This window comes from Benincasa hispida, chromosome 2 (genome assembly GCF_009727055.1).
Source record: "Benincasa hispida cultivar B227 chromosome 2, ASM972705v1, whole genome shotgun sequence".
Taxonomy (NCBI): Eukaryota; Viridiplantae; Streptophyta; class Magnoliopsida; order Cucurbitales; family Cucurbitaceae; genus Benincasa; species Benincasa hispida.
This window is the reverse complement of record NC_052350.1, coordinates 4,179,609-4,195,997: the sequence shown is the minus strand read 5'-3', so window position 1 is coordinate 4,195,997 and position 16,389 is coordinate 4,179,609. Positions and strand designations below refer to the sequence as shown.

At 34.8% G+C, this 16,389-nt stretch overlaps 2 protein-coding genes across 3 annotated transcripts; one reads left to right on the top strand and one right to left on the bottom strand.

The window, feature by feature from the left end:
* Window positions 1-276: 276 nt before the first annotated feature.
* Window positions 277-12,207, bottom strand: LOC120071119 (extracellular ribonuclease-like). Of its 2 annotated transcripts, none has more exons than XM_039023181.1 (9): window positions 11,898-12,207; window positions 11,410-11,623; window positions 10,642-10,727; window positions 10,388-10,452; window positions 10,043-10,129; window positions 9,834-9,964; window positions 9,381-9,459; window positions 8,974-9,218; window positions 277-414 (listed from the first exon to the last, which is right to left on the bottom strand). In XM_039023181.1, the coding sequence occupies exons 1-8, from the start codon at window positions 12,143-12,145 to the stop codon at window positions 9,007-9,009; spliced, it is 1,122 nt and encodes a 373-aa protein (XP_038879109.1). In that variant the 5' UTR covers window positions 12,146-12,207; the 3' UTR covers window positions 277-414; window positions 8,974-9,006. The 2 variants fall into 2 exon arrangements, with proteins under 2 accessions (XP_038879109.1, XP_038879110.1); XM_039023182.1 differs by having other exon boundaries at window positions 10,642-10,706.
* Window positions 305-2,145, top strand: LOC120071118 (putative serine/threonine-protein kinase). Its single transcript, XM_039023179.1, has 6 exons — window positions 305-468; window positions 563-693; window positions 950-1,163; window positions 1,258-1,489; window positions 1,584-1,734; window positions 1,823-2,145. Exons 1-6 carry the CDS (start codon window positions 309-311, stop codon window positions 2,111-2,113), a joined length of 1,179 nt encoding a protein of 392 aa, XP_038879107.1. The 5' UTR covers window positions 305-308; the 3' UTR covers window positions 2,114-2,145.
* Window positions 12,208-16,389: the final 4,182 nt, after the last annotated feature.

Sequence of the window (16,389 nt, the reverse complement as noted above, 5' to 3'; positions counted from 1 at the left end):
AGGAAAGACAATAAAACAGAGAAGAGAACCTGAATTGAATATTTGGTTAAAAGCTTCTTCCTTTATGTCTTGCAGGCCAACTGAGGGATGCCTCGCCGAATACTTCAAGGTATTATAAACTCCACACTCATTTCTGACACTTGTTCTTACCAGATATGGAATTCAACTTTAATTTTGACCTCTGTCTTGGCAAGAAATTCAAAATTGTAGGAGCCACTCTCTAGTATAGTGTTATTAGGGATTCATTTTGCATTCTGAAACCAATAAAATTTACATGGGCTGTTGTTCCAGGAATCTCTAAAGATCAGATGAAGAGCTCTTCATCTCTGCTACATTCTCCAGTTTTCTGCTTCTTCCTTGGAATGCTAGTTGTGGTGGTAATATTGCTGATTCTCATATTGATCTTTAGGAAATCTATCAAACAAAATAAGGTGGTGAAGTTATTAAGACAAACTGGAACAACTCAAGGTAACAAAAGAAAGTAATATTGCAAGATCAGAAGAAACTACTAATGCTTATCAAATTGCCAAAAAGTAAATATTTTTTTATTCTCATGCTGCAGCATCAACAGATTTGTTAAGCGAGAACCTGCATTCATTAAGTTACTTCGACTTTCACACACTGAAAAAGGCAACAAAGAATTTTAACCCGAAAAATCTTCTAGGCCAGGGAGGTTTTGGACCCGTCTATCTGGTATGAATTTCTATTAGATAAATATGGTTCCATCTCAAAACCAATTGGCAATGAGATGAGTAACCCATGTATCTTGTAAAAATTGCAAGGGCTCTTCATCTTTTCAATTTGGGATTCTCAATATGCCCCTTAAGATGGTGTCTCTTTGGGTTTACCTTTCTTGGATTGGGTTTTTTTTTTCCTTTTGGAACAAATGTGGGTTAGATTGCGAGGTATCTTCATTTTTCCAATTTAACTTCAAACTTATCTTTTATAGGGAACACTAGAAGATGGAAGAATGGTTGCAATTAAGAAACTTTCACTTAACAAATCCCAACAGGGAGAGCCAGAATTTCTATCAGAGGTCAGACTAATAACAAGCATCCAACACAAGAACCTTGTTCGCCTGCTTGGTTGTTGCTCTGATGGGCCTCAACGGCTACTCGTGTATGAATATATGGAGAACAGGAGTTTAGATCTCATAATATATGGTATTACTAATAGTTCTTCTCTATAAGTTGTGATCTTCCCTACCCTTGACCTGCCAATACAATAATGTTGAACATCAAAATTCTTACAAAACAGGTGGAAGTGACCAAATCCTCAACTGGAACACCAGATTGAAGATTATCAGAGGCATTGCCAAAGGGTTGCAGTATCTACATGAGGATTCCCATCTAAGAATTATTCACCGAGACATCAAAGCAAACAACATTCTTCTTGATGACAAATTTCAACCGAAGATTGGTGATTTTGGGCTGGCTAGGTTCTTCCCTGATGACCAAGCATACCTAAGCACTACATTTGCTGGAACTCTGTAAGCCTTCTGATAAATCACTGGCTAGGCTAAACAATTTGATGTAATATTCTGTTATATTGATAGTTTTATCACATGCTCTTCATTTGTTCAGAGGTTACACAGCGCCGGAATATGCAATTAGGGGAGAACTGTCAGAGAAGGCAGATGTATACAGCTTTGGAGTTCTTGTGCTAGAAATCATCAGTGGCAGGAAAAACACAAATCTTTCTTTACCAACCGAAATGCAATATCTTCCTGAATATGTACATGCATAGAATCCCACAACTATTGTCCAGTATTTGTCAATTTTAAGACATTCTGATATGACTATTCAACTATACTAATATGCAGGCATGGAAACTATATGAGAGGTCTGCACTCACCGAACTAGTGGATCCAAGGATGAAGGATGGTGGATATTTGGAGAAGAATGTAGCACATGCAATTCAGGTTGCTTTGTTATGCCTTCAACCTCATGGAAATCTAAGACCTGCAATGTCTGAGATTGTTGCTATGCTAACATACAAGTTTGAAATTGTTCAAACGCCTTTGAAACCAGCTTTCTTGGAAAGAAGGCATAGAAGGAACATAGATCTCTCGTTGACTAATCATGCAGATACCACTCCATCTCCTTTACAGTGAAGGCAATGAATGCCAATGCCTACTTAGTCATGGAAACGAAACTTGCTCTTTGACTTCCAAACATTTCCTTTTTGTTACATTGGAGGAGAAATTGAAACAATTATCATATAGTTTTAACTTACTCTTCATTTTTTTATGTCAACAAGACATTGGTGTCACAATTTTCATGAGGACCATTCTAGTAAGTTAGATTATTCTTACTAAAAAGTATTAATATAATTTTATCTTTTTCTACTACTCTTCCATTTCAACTTTTTACATGACACTGCAATCGTATTGGTAGTAACAAAAGGCTTACCACATCAACTCAACCTTCCATCTTGAGATAGTGCATTAAAAAATTTTTAAGATATAGATGTTTCCTTTACAGATTCTTGATTATGGATATCTGTTTTTAGATTCCAAGAGTTCAATAGACTTTAAAGGGGTAAACCACTCTAGGTTGGCATCTCGGTCGATAAGTGCTAAGTAATAAAGAGCTCAGAGAGAATGAGTCCAAGCCCTGATAACCACCGACCTAAAATTTAGTATCCTATGAGTTTCCTTGACAACTAAATGTAGTAAGGGCATAGTCTTGTTGATGAAAAAGACAGAGTAGAGAAAGAAAATAGCACACACAAGGTTTACGTGGAAAACCCTAATCAGGGAGAAAAAACCACGAGATGAAGGATTTTTATTATATGACTGATACAAAGAATACACAGTGACTATCAACTTAAATAGAAAAAAGGGAAACCCTAGGGTACAAGTAAAAAGACAAAATTGCCTCTAGTGTAAAAAACCCTAATTTCAACACTCCCCCTCAAGTTGGGGCGTAGATGTCAATAAGACCCAACTTGCTCACATACAAGTCAAACAACTGTCTAAGCAACCCCTTTGTTAGGACATCTGCAATCTGTTGGCTAGAAGGAACATAGAGGACACAAATGTTGCCATTGTCAAGTCTCTCCTTGATGAAATGCCGATCAATCTCCACATGCTTTGTTCTATCATGTTGAACTGGGTTATTTGCTATGCTTATTGCGGCTTTGTTATCACAATAGAGTTTCATTGGACCGATGTGATCTTGGTCAAGGTCTCTTAAAACTTTTCAAGCCAAATTTCTTCACAGATCCCCAGACTCATGGCCCTGTACTCAGCTTCGGCACTACTTTTGGCAACAACCCCTTGTTTTTTACTCCTCCATGTGACAAGGTTACCCCACACAAAGGTACAATACCCTAATGTCAACTTTCTGTCTACCACAGAACCAGAGCAATCTACATCTGTGTATGCCTTGATGCATTGTCTTTTAGTTTTTCTGAACATCAAGCCTCTCCCTAGAGAAGTTTTCAGATATCTCAGGATGCGTTCCACCGCCCTCATATGTTCTTCGTACGGAGACTGTATAAACTAACTTACCATACTCACTGCATATAAAATGTCAGGTCTAGTATGAGAGAGATATATTAACTTTCCAACAAGTCGCTGATATCTCTCTTTATTAACTGGAACACCTTCACTCATATCACTTAACTTTGCATTCACTTCTATAGGAGTATCAACTGGTTTGCAGCCTGTCATACCTATCTCCTTAAGTAAGTCCAGAGTATATTTCCGTTGGGAAACTGAAATCCCTTCTCTCGATCGAGCTACCTCCATTCCAAGGAAGTACCTTAGTTTTCCAAGGTCCTTGATTTCAAATTCCTCAGCCATCTTTGTCTTTAATCGGTCAATCTCTGAAGCATCATCACCTGAAATGACAATATCATCAACATAAACAATCAAAACTGCAATCTTCCTGGATACTAACCTCTTAGGGAAGAGAGTGTGATCTGAATGTCCCTGACTATACCCTTATGACTTTACAAAAGTAGTAAACCTGCCAAACCAGGCCCTCGGGGACTGTTTTAACCCATATAAGGACTTCTTTAGTCTGCAAACTCGGTGGTTAAACTGTTTCTCGAATCCTAGGGGAGGACTCATGTAAACTTCTTCCTTCAACTCTCCGTTGAGAAAAGCATGCTTCACATCAAACTGATGAAGGGGCCAATCTTTATTAACTGCAACTGAAAGCAGAACCCGTATTGTATTCAGCTTTGCTACTGGTGAAAAAGTCTCGGAATAATCAACTCCGAAAGTCTGAGTAAAACCTCTTGCAACCAACCTGCCCTTGTATCTATCAACTGTTCCATCGGGCCTATACTTTACTGTGAACACCCATTTACATCCAACTGCTTTGTGTCCATTAGGAAGAGTAACTTGGTCCCATGTATGATTTTTCTCAAGCGCCCCCATTTCTTCCATGACTGCGGCTTTCCATTCAGGAATCTCCATTGCGGTGTGTATACTATACGGTATCACCACTGTGTCTAGGCTCGTAGTGAGGGCCTTGAACCTAGGAGACAAGTTGCTATAAGACAAGTAACTCTACAGTGGATATTTTATACACGATCTGGTACCTTTCCACAGGGTAATCGAAAGGTCAAGCGATGCATCTCGGTCTTTATTTTCATCGGACTTCATACTGTAATCCACCTCCTGCTTATAAGTCTCATGCTCTGTCATTTCTTTTCCACTCTCAACGGTGTTTTCACCTGGAATAGGTGACATTTCTATTCCAAGTTCAACAATATTCTCTGCTGGAACAAATGTCTCACAATCATCATTTCCTGCCTCTGTCAGATTATTTCTGGTGGAATCATTCTGATTGTCATTGTCTTCCCTGTCTTTGCTCTCATCATTTTCAACACAAGCATCAGTTCTATCACATCTATTACCATTATCAGGGATAGGAGTATTAATACCTAGAACTGATCCCCGTTCTGACTCATGGACTGGAGTCGGAGAAGTAACAGGCGGTGCCATTTCCTTTCTAAGATTCCTCCTATAGTATGTGATCCATGGGACTTGTTTGGTAGGTAGAATGGATTCATTGGTACTTATATCAAGGATGGGTTCAAGCAAGACGGATAGACTCGAAGCCCAATTGGTTTCTTCACTAGTATTCTCCTCCTGAAAAGAACCATTGGGAAAGAATGGATGATCTTCGAAGAATGTCATATCCATTGAAACAAAGTATTTTCTGGCGGAGGGATGGTAACACTTGTACCCATACTGATGAAGTGGATACCCCACAAAGACACATTTTTTAGCACGAGGAGTAAACTTGGTTCGGTTAGGGCCATGAGTATGGACAAACACAACATATCCAAATACTCGGAGGGGAACAACAAAAATAAGATGGTTATTAGGATAGGACTCTTTGAAGTAATCCAAGGGGGTTTGAAATTTTAAAGCCCGGGACGACATTCGATTTATTAGATGGGCTGCTGTCAAAACAGCATCTCCCCATAAATAGGAAAAAAAGGAAGTTGACAACATAAGAGACCGAGCAACTTCGATTAGGTGACAGTTTTTCCGTTTGGCCACTCCATTTTGTTGAAGGGTGTACGCACAGGAACTCTGATGGACTATTCCTTTCGAGATTAAGAACTCTCTTAAGGAATTATTAAAGTATTCCTGACCATTATCACTACAGAGAATAACGATTTTGGCATTGAACTGGGTTTCTATAGTAGAATTGTAGAAAGACCAATGTAACTTCGGATTTGTCTGTCAAAAGGAAAACCCAGGTTAGCCTAGTACGATCGTCAATGAAGGTTACAAACCATCGCTTTCCAATAATGGTAGTAACAGGTGATGGACCCCAGACATCGCTATGGAACAGGGTGAATGGTTTAGAAGGCTTATAAGACTGAGACTTGAATGATTCACGGAGCTGTTTGGTTTGGACACACACATCGCAATTTAATTAGAGATATTAACATTATGAAAAAGATGAGGAAACAAATAATTCATATACTGAAAATTAGGGTGCCCAAGGCAATAGTGCCATAACATATAGTTAGTTTCAGAAACAGAAAAATGAGATGAAAGCAAACTAGTCCTATCACATATACTAGATGAGGCTTCTTCAGTGAGGAAATAGAGCACCTTGTCATGTCGGACAGTGCCAGTCGTCATCCCCGAGTTCAGATCCTGAAAAGCAACAGCATCAGGTGAGAAGATAACACGACATTTCAAATCCCTTGTAATTTTACTAATAGATAAAAGGTTGTAAGAAACTTTTCGCACATGCAACACATCTTGGAGAACTAAGCCCTCAAAAGGTGACACCCGTCCTTTTCCAGCAACTGGGGCAAAAGACCCATCAGCAATCTTGATCCTCTCATTCCCAGCACTTGGTTGATAAGAGAGAAACTAGTCAGAGGAACCAATCAAGTGGTCTGTAGCCCCAGAATCTAAAATCCATGGTTTATTACCAATTATACTAACAATGTCAGAGGAGTGAAAAATACCTAATTGGGCGATTACACTGACTCCTACTGTACTAGTAGTGCTCTGACTGTTTTCCTGATTCTGAGACTGTGTGTCTCCAGTTACTGATTCACCTACCAGTGCCTGGCTTCACTGTTTCTTACCATTCGGTGGACGGCCATGCAATTTCCAGCACTGATCTTTCGTGTGCCAGGGTTTCTTGCAATGTTCACACACTAGCGGCGGCTTACTGTTCTACTTATCATAGGCAGGGCTTGAAGTTTTGAAAGCAGCGGAATCTGTCGGAGTCACAAGAGTATCATTCATCGTCCTAGACCTGTCTTCCTCGGGACGTACTTCAGAACAGACTTTCATTAAGGATGGTATCGGACGGGTTCCCAATATATGACTTCGTACTGCATCAAACTTAGAGTTTAGTCTCACAAGAAAGTCGTATACACGATCGGTTTCCTCAGATTGATAGTGCAAAACTCCTCCACAAGGACAATTCCAAATCATCTCACAGCACAAATCCATCTCTTGCCAAAGAAGTGAGTTTATTGAAGTATGTTGTAACATCCATTGCCCCTTGCTTACACTCATGGACTTGCTTACGTAAGGTATATAATCGTGAAGCGTTCTGTCTCCTCGAGTAAAGTTTTTGGACTACCTCCCAAATATCTCGAGCTGTGGCTGCATATAATAGGGGTTTTCTAATCTGAGGTTCCATACTTCCTACCAAAATAGATCTCAGCAAAGAGTCCTCCCCCTTCCAAATTCGTTCTTGGGGGTCTTCTGGCCTTGGTTTCGTATCTCACTCGTCACATACCCAAATTTGTGACGACCCTCCATTTTAATAGATTGAGACCAAGAAAAATAATTCACCATTCAACTTTTCTCCTACAATAAAGCTAGAAGAGTTGCCTATAGCTCCAGAGAATAAATTTGAAGAGTACGTAGGGAAAGAAGTTACCAAATTTCCAGGGTAAATCAGTTGATTCTGGTTTAGATCTGACTGGACATTAGATACTGATCCCAATGCTTCTCCAATGGCAACCATCTGTTGTTGGAACATCTCATTCAGCTGCTTAATCTGTAGTTGCAACTGAGTAAACTGGTCTTGGATTATACTCCCTTGATCCCGACGATGGGACGATGATTCTCCTCCTCCAAATCCACCCATGATTGGCGACGATTGTCCCAAATTACTATTCGCATCCGGCTGAAACATGGGATCTCAATTGATTAAGTGACGGCCACTGATTGGATTCATTCTCGGCTGACCCGACTGGAAGTCTTGGTTTGCGCCTAATTGAAGGACCGGCTGGAACCTGCCTGCCGAAATTGTTGGATCGACCCGCACGGGAGGAAAGATGCCAGGCTCGGCTGAAAACAATGAGTTACCTGGCTGGAGATTTGGCGGAAAGTTGCGGGTCAACTGGAATGGTAGGCTCGGTTTCAACCCTTGTGATTCAACGACGGTCGACTGTGTTACCTGGAGGGCATCGAACGGCAGATGCAACTTCAGCCTGTGCGGTGCGGAAGACATCGACTGGGCCTGCTGTGGATGATTTTCGATCGGTTGCATCTGTGGGGGATCGGACGAAATCGGAAGGGAAGTCACCGGCTGGTCGGATCTGATCGGGTGATCGGTTCTAGTCGGCTGGTCATCACGTTGAAGGTGGTGAATGACAGATTGGAAATATCAGTCAATGGCGTTTTGGATAACAATGGCTATATCTGTGCCATTGGTTTGGGATTCTCTTGTTGGGTTTTCCTCAATGGTGATCAAGGTTTCGTCTCCATATTTTGATACCGTGATGAAAAAGACAGAGTAGAGAAAGAAAATAGCTCACACAAGGTTTACGTGGAAAACCCTAATCAGGGAGAAAAAATCACGGGATGAAGGATTTTTATTATATGACTGATACAAATAATACATAGTGACTACCAGCTTAAAAAGAAAAAAGGAAAACCCTAGGGTACAAGTAAAAAGACAAAATTGCCCCTAGAGTAAAAAACCCTAATTTCAACACTTGTTCTATAAGAACTACAATTTTAAGAGGAACAAAATGAAGAATGTTAGTCAATATTCTACATAGTCCGTAGCTTAATTAGAGAAACCATTTTCGTTCTTTAGGCTATGTGAACATATAAGTCATCTTTCCCAAGTCAAACTCCATTATTTGTTCAACTGAAATTAGTTGGAAATTCATACACCCCACCCCCAACTTTTCTCGCGGTGGAATTGAGGCATGATAATATTATAGAAGTTCTAAATTCAAATTCTTGAAGTATTTTCTTTCACAATCATTTAATATTATAATTAAATGAATATCTAAATCCACTTATCAGAAGGAACATTGAGGATAGATTAAACAGATTAAATCAACTCTCGGCCTAGCCTAATTTCCTTGATGTATAATATTAAACATATTTCGTTGTGAATAAATATAAACTAGAATCTCATATGATGCATTGCTACCCTCTTTCAATAAGCAGAGGAAAAAATGAATATCACCAAGTACAAAAAGAATATCTCCTCCGCAAGAAACTCTCACCTTGTGGCGGTTAATGGTCATGACATATATTGATCATTGCTTTCCCTTGAGAAACTTTGAGCTTTCACGAGCCAGAGACATTTGCTTCCAAATTAGCTCAGCGTATTCTGGATGATCGACAAAAGGATTTCTATTGTGCTGATAAAACTCGCATATTCTGTCATTTCTCAACTTCTCTTCTCTTGATGGCGGATCACCCTCATTCCATTTTAACAATGTGGAAACTAGGCCCATCTCCTTATTTCCTACAAAGGATGGGTGAAACACTATTAAAATCTTGACAATTTATTTTTTGAAATGTATACATGATGAAAGCAGTACATAAATGACAGAATATGCAAAAATAAATGAATAAATAAGAAATTGCATTGCATTGACTGTTACTGCTTTTTCCCCTTGAAACCTACCCTTGTTTGGAGAATCAGAAAGGTGAAACCCATAACAGACTGCCATATACATTACTGCCCTTGCTATATCTCCTCTAACCTGCCAGTGAAAACAAATGCAGATAAGGAAATTGTGATTATAAGTAACGACAACTCAAGCAATCACTGCATTCTAGATTTAATAATTTTTTATATGTTTCTGATCTAGATAAACTAGGATAGTGATATGTGTATTTATTCAGAGACTTCTCGAGTTTCAAAGATAACAGTGCAGGTTTTCTATTTCCTAATCCAAATAAGAAGCCACAAGTAAGAATATATGATATACTGCCATGGATATTCTATGATATATGAGATCATCTCCCAAATGCATATCAATATCTTATAAAAGAATGCTTTGAATCTATACACATTTTTCCCGGGAAAGAAAGAATTCCAACTTCAAGATTGCCAAAAGTTCAACAAAAGTCTTACACGCTTAGGAGGTGCCCATTTTTCCTTGTCGGTTTCAGTATCGGAAGCTGCTTCTTTGTAGGCTGGCTTTAAACATTCTGGGGAGTTAACTTGGCATTCTCCAAAATATTTGTTCCCCCGGGACAAATTCACTGCTCAAACTTCAGTTAGTTACTAATATCAAACTAATTTCATCGACTTTTTGCCAGAATAGAAAATTCTCAAATTACCATTTGTATCTGCTGGATGAATATTGTGCAAATCAGTCAGGGATGGACCTCTTCTAAGCCCATAAGAACGAGGCCACAAATGCTCCCCTGAATAACAAAATGGAAAGAAGAAGGAAAAATAACTCGTCATCTATAGATACTGTTGTTAATTTGCCTTGATATGCCAGATACTGATTGTTCAATATTCTACAGTAACAGTCATACATTCATCTTTTTACTCAAATTGCCAAGAAAGCTACTTAAACTGAAAGATTTAGAGCAGGAGATCAAAGTGAAGGACATGGTATAAAGATGTTTAGACATTTGGCATGGCAAGTTCAAAAATTAGTCTACTAAAGAACTTACTGTTCCAACCCTCAGGTTTCCCTGCTAGAGACTTTGACACAATCCTTTGCGAGTAAATCTCCACTCTGTGGTAAAAGTGGACAATGAATATTCAGGTAGAATTCATCAACTATGTAGAATATAAGGCACAAGCCATTTTAATACCTGCTTCACCAAAATGGGAAAAGTTATGTTGCATGAAATAGTTAGATATGTATGAATCAAAATTACAAACCAAATAAAATTGAAGTAGTTTTAGCTGTAACTAGAATTACATTGCCGATGAGGCTTCTGGTTTGTCAACATCAGCAGCATCAAGAATCTTGATGGCATCCCAGACCTGTTCATCAAATCCGCTTAGCTGAGCATTAGATGCGTAATTAACATATTAGACGAACTAGAAGAGGAACTAGCTAGAGCTAAAAGTTTGTCATAAAAAATAAAGGGACTTTAATCTTTGAAGTTTGAGTTTGGCAACACTTGGGTCTCTGGGTTTTTAAACTCAGACATTTTAATACCTGGAGTTTGGAAAAATGGTTTATTTGGTCTCCACGGTTAACCGTTAATTAGAGATAATGTGACATCTATTTATTCAAAAATATATTTTTTAAAATATTTTAAAATAATAAATTTTTTTTCTCTCTTCTTTCCCCATCCTCCGCTACTCTCCTGCCAGCACCCATAGTGCCCCTACCTCACCCTTCTCCCTCGATATTGAAACTCTTCCTCGTTTAAAGATGAGGTGGGCAAGGGTGGTGGACAAGGGTGGGCAAGGGAGGATGAGAGGCTGCCCCTCGTTTCAGGACGAGGGAGAACGACAATGGTGAGTGAGCAGCAGCCAATGGAGGAGGGAGAAAGAAGCGGCAACCATGTCAACTTTCAATTAGCTAATTAACAGAAAATTGATGTCACACACAAAATAAACCATTTTTTCAAACCGTAACAGTTAAAATTTCGAGTTTGAAAACTCAAGACCTAAATGCTACCAAACTCAAACCTTAATAACCAAAATATGTGTCTCCCAAAAATTAAAAAAAAGGTACCTCTTTATAGGACAAGGAATGATGTGCAGCAACAATTGAATTTAGCTTACGTTTGAGAGGTTCACCTTTTAACTTTGCTACATTAGCATAATACAAGTTAACATCTTCACACGGATATCTATTAGAAAAAGATGGATAACCGTGGGCTTGCGCAACTAAACAAAGAAAGAACAAGTAATAGGAAGTGAATTGAGCAGCCCATCTCCAAGAATCCCTGGAGTAAAAGTTATCATCTCATCAAACACTGATACAACAATGCATAAATGCTTCTACACATACTAATCACCAAAAATTAACAACCGAAAATCTAACAAAAAAACACATCCCCATTTCCGATTTTCAGAAGATTTATAACCTAATTTCTTCGGTACGTTCTGAAAGATTCAATAAATTTTCAACAAACCCCTATATCTATAAACACAAAATTAATGGAAAATACATAAAAATGAAGGGAGAAAGATAAAAGGGTATAGTAGAATGGGTCTAACCAGCGAAAGAGGAGAGAAACAGAGCAGGAAAGTCGCGCAAACGGGAGGATGTTGAGGGTGTGAAGTGGGTTAGAATGAAATTCAATGGGAAGCTTCGTAGATTTGGTCTGTGAAAGTAGAGGAAATTTCAGTTTCAAATGAAAGCGGGTGGGTGAGGAAGAAGGGTTCTGATTAAAGGGTCGCCCAGCCTCGATTCCGGCCACCGATTTTCTCAGAGCGACGCTGTCGATGGCCATAGCGCATAACATTTTTTTTTTTTTTTCGCTTTATTTTGAGGAGATTGAACACAGTGAGGTAACGATTAACGACTCTCTTATGTTGGATTTTGTCCATGGGACCTTTAGTTTATATTTGAAATATATATTATTTTAGTTTAGATTATAATAATATGTATTTGAAATGTAAACTATTTTTATCTGAAAGGGGAATAGTAAACGGTAATAAATGAAAGATTTCGAAATATTATTGATCATAGTTAATTAGAGGTTTGAAATTGTATTTACTATAGCAATGACGGTTATTATAATCTTACACCAAATAGATTAAAAAGTTAAGGGCTGAAAAGGAAATCTTAATTAAAAGTATTGGTCAAACTCTACTAACATATGCGATGAGTTTATTCAGACTCCCAAAGGAATTTTGTAATAATATCACGAGATCCTTTTCGAGATTTTGGTGGAATTCTAGAGATGTAGAAGGATTTAATCAAGTCCTAATGGCCAAACAAGTTTGGAAAATTTTGACAAATCCAAACAATCTTGTTTTACTAGTCCAAAAGCCTTTATTTTCCAAACTCTTCAATCATTAAGGCTCTTCTAGTAAAGAATGTTCACAAATTCAGAAGAGCTTTTGTTGGGAAAAGGAAATTCTAAAGCAAATATCAAAAATCGAGTTCAATGGATTCAATATCAAGAAGAGAAATATCATCCAACATCAATTAGATTACATTAACTCAAAAGCATCCAAAATCTAATCTGAAATGGATGAAGCCCCCTCCTGGAATCATCAAAATAAACGTACATGTTTCATGGAATCAAAAATCAACCAATCATGGATCTTGGAATAATTTGTAGAGACTAGCTAACTTTTTAACGTCTATGGACTTGTCTTGATTACACGAATGGTACAATTTCATCTCAAAATCTTAAAGTTGAATTGATGTGATTTTTTTTTTTTTTTTATCATCCAAAATTTTCATTTCCGAGAAATCAAAATTGAGAAAAACAACGTATATTTACTTTTAACTTTATTCAAATCTTTTTCCATTTAATTTTCACATCATTTCACCTCAAAATTGAATTGATGTAAGTTTTTTTTTTTAACCACCCAAAGTTTTCATTTCCAAAAAGCCAAAATTGAGAAAAATAACATATATTTATTTTTAATTTCATTCAAACATTTTCTCATTAAATTTTCACATCATTTCACCTTAAAATTGAATTAAGGTAGTTTCTACATAATTATCAAGATTCTAGCTAGATGTTCGAAGGTCATCTTTTTTGTATTAGACATGTACATTTATAATGACTAGTTAGAGCACACGTGCAATGCACGTGGTTCCAAATCTTTAAAACATAAACTTTTAAATAAATATACTTTTAGTTAATTTAAATAGTATAAATATCTAACGTGAAGTTTAAAAATAATGAAGAGATTAGATAATTAAGACTATATCACTATATGTATGTTTTATTTAATTAATTTATAATGAGTATGAAATGTGTTGGACGATGTAATTGAAAATATTTGAAACATAATTTAATAGAAGAAAATATAAATGGCAGAACGAATATAATTGTACATATTAACATGAAGTTTAAAATTAATTTAAGAGATAAAATGGAGAAATGTACTTTATTGATATTTTTAAATGGTCTTGAGTAAAAATAAATTATCCATATCGATATACACTTGACATTTTTTTTTTTTTTTGAAAAAAAAGTCGGACAACCATTTTTCTTTATTTGATCTTTTAAATAAAAAAATAATCATTCAAAACAAACGAGACTAATATTCGTAACAAAGAATTTGAGGACAAAATAATAATCTTTGAAATATCTAATGACAAAAGAAAAATGCAATACAAAAAAAAGATGTGAAATGTAAAAAAAAGTAGAGGTAAAAAAAAGTAGGAAATAATGTGAAATAGGAATTATTGAGAGATATAATAGTAAAAGAGGAATGTAAAATTAAATAAAAAAGAAAAAAGAAAAAATATGTGAAAGGTAAGTAGAAGAGTATGGACAGGTGTGAATGTGAGAGCAAAATAATTTTTATTGAAAAAGTTAGGGACAAAGAGGAAAACTAAAATTTCTCCCCTTTTAGCGACTTTTAATATACTATAAAAGATACTAGTATCGCACAAGGTTAAAATTTATTAGAATTTAAATTTCTACGATGAAATTTGAATATTGAATGAATATTATTTCATTTAATTTGAATAATAAACTCTTTACATAAATTTAGTAATAAAAAAATAGTTGCTAAAACTATACGTATTTGTTTTAGGTTAATTTAAAATAAAATAAAGTGGACATGGTTAAAACAGAGATATTTTCATTAAGTTAATTATTAATATATTTGACCTTAAATTTTAAAATATTGAAAAAGATAGAAATGGAAAAAAAAAAATGATGAATAAAACTAAAATACATATGATGTAATTGAAATAAAAGTTATAAACTATAATTTATAAAGGAGTAGCACGATAAAATATTACCCACATGGTTTGTTTCATTTTTTTTATTCTTTTGAATTGATTAATCTTTGGAAAGAAAGAAAAAAAAAAAGAATGATAAAATATTCAATTAGAGGATTTTGAAATAAAAGGTATCTTAAATAAATATTAATTTTTTTAATTATTTAATCTTGTATTAACTAAATATGTATTTTTAGTATTACAAAATTAAATAATTTAGACAATTAATGTCTAAAATAAAATGGTACAAAATTTTACTTTTTTAAAAAAACTATTTACTATTATTTTATTTTATGCAAATATGGTCTCAGTTTCTAAAAGAGAATTATATGCTATTTAGAAGTAAATAGTAAATAATTATATATTCTTAAAAAAAAATAGAATGGTTTGAATTATATTAATGTATATTTTCAAATTAGTTATCCATTAATGGTTTTATGTTTCTAAAACAAACAAATAAATTTGGTTTATATACACCTATTTGAATTCAATACTAAAAATTAAAAAATTAAAATAAAAAAAAAAACAACAAATCTTAATTTAAGTTCAATATCAACGTTTTTTTCTTTTGATCTTAACAAAAATTGTCTAGATACTCTATTAGAAAAAATAAAAATTAAGGTTCAAGGTTATCAAATAAAATTGTTTAGATATAAAATCTTATCGTCGAGATTTGATGTTGATAAAATGAAAAAAAAAAAAAAAAAAAAAACCCATATTCAATTCTTCAAATTTGAATTCGATAATACTAAAAATAAAACATGATTTTATGTTGCACTTCAATCTTAAAAAAATATATCTAGTGATTAAAAAAAGTCACACAAAATAATACTAAAAAAATAGACAAAATGTGTATATCAAAATAAAACAATAAACCAAATTTGTAAAATTGTTGGTTGTATTTTAAATCAGATACATCATAATACTTGAGATGATAAACACTACTCAAAAAAGAAAAAATGAAAAGAAGGAGAAAGAGAAAGAAATGGATTATACCTTATTTGATAATACATTTATCCCAATCAAATCTTGAAAAAAATCCATGATTAAAAACAAATGTATATCAAAATAAAATAATTTTTTAAAATAGATAGAATTATTTAGATATAAAATCTTGTTTTCAAAATTTGAACGATAAACAAATTCAACCAAACCTCCCCCAATTTGAATTCAATAATACTCAAAATAAAACCCTATGATTCTAAGTATTGATTGAAATCTCATATTCAACTAAATCTTTCCACATTTGAATTCAATAATACTAAAAATAAAAAACCCTTTGATTCTACGTTGTTCACTAATAAATAAAAAAAAAATCAAATGCATCGGGGTGTTTAAATTTCAAATGCAAGCAAATGTTTATATCAAAATAAAAAAATACAAAACAATCGGTAAAATTATTGAATGTATTTCAAATTCATACATATCATACCTAAAGAGATAAGGAACAATCTCCAAAAGAAGAAATGAGAAAAAAAAAAAAAAAAAAAAAAAAGAGCAAAAAAAAAAAAAAAAAAAATCCTTAGTCATTAAAAGAGACATCCAGAAAAAAAACAAAAAAAAAAAAAAAAAAAAATTATGGGGCATTCGCGAACAAATGTAGATCAATATAAAATAAATTTCTAAAATTGTTGATTGTAAAATTTTCAAAGAAAAACAAATCTACATATTATAATATGCTTAAAGAGATCGGTACTATAAAAATATAGATGACATATTTTCTTTTTTAATGCTACGTTTCTCTCCATGAAAGGTCGTAGAACTCCTTTAGAAGTATTGAAAAATGTATAAATG

Excerpts from the sequence above, each read along its gene's own strand:
- LOC120071118 (XM_039023179.1), top strand. The coding sequence starts at position 309 with ATGAAGAGCTCTTCATCTCTGCTACATTCTCCAGTTTTCTGCTTCTTC. Across the intron at positions 1,490-1,583 it reads ACTACATTTGCTGGAACTCT|AGGTTACACAGCGCCGGAAT; the intron begins GTAAGCCTTCTG and ends TCATTTGTTCAG. Across the intron at positions 1,735-1,822 it reads TGCAATATCTTCCTGAATAT|GCATGGAAACTATATGAGAG; the intron begins GTACATGCATAG and ends ACTAATATGCAG.
- LOC120071119 (XM_039023181.1), bottom strand. The coding sequence starts at position 12,145 with ATGTTATGCGCTATGGCCATCGACAGCGTCGCTCTGAGAAAATCGGTG. Across the intron at positions 10,453-10,641 it reads CCAGAAGCCTCATCGGCAAT|AGTGGAGATTTACTCGCAAA; the intron begins GTAATTCTAGTT and ends CTTTTACCACAG. Across the intron at positions 9,460-9,833 it reads AATGGGCACCTCCTAAGCGT|GTTAGAGGAGATATAGCAAG; the intron begins GTAAGACTTTTG and ends TTTCACTGGCAG.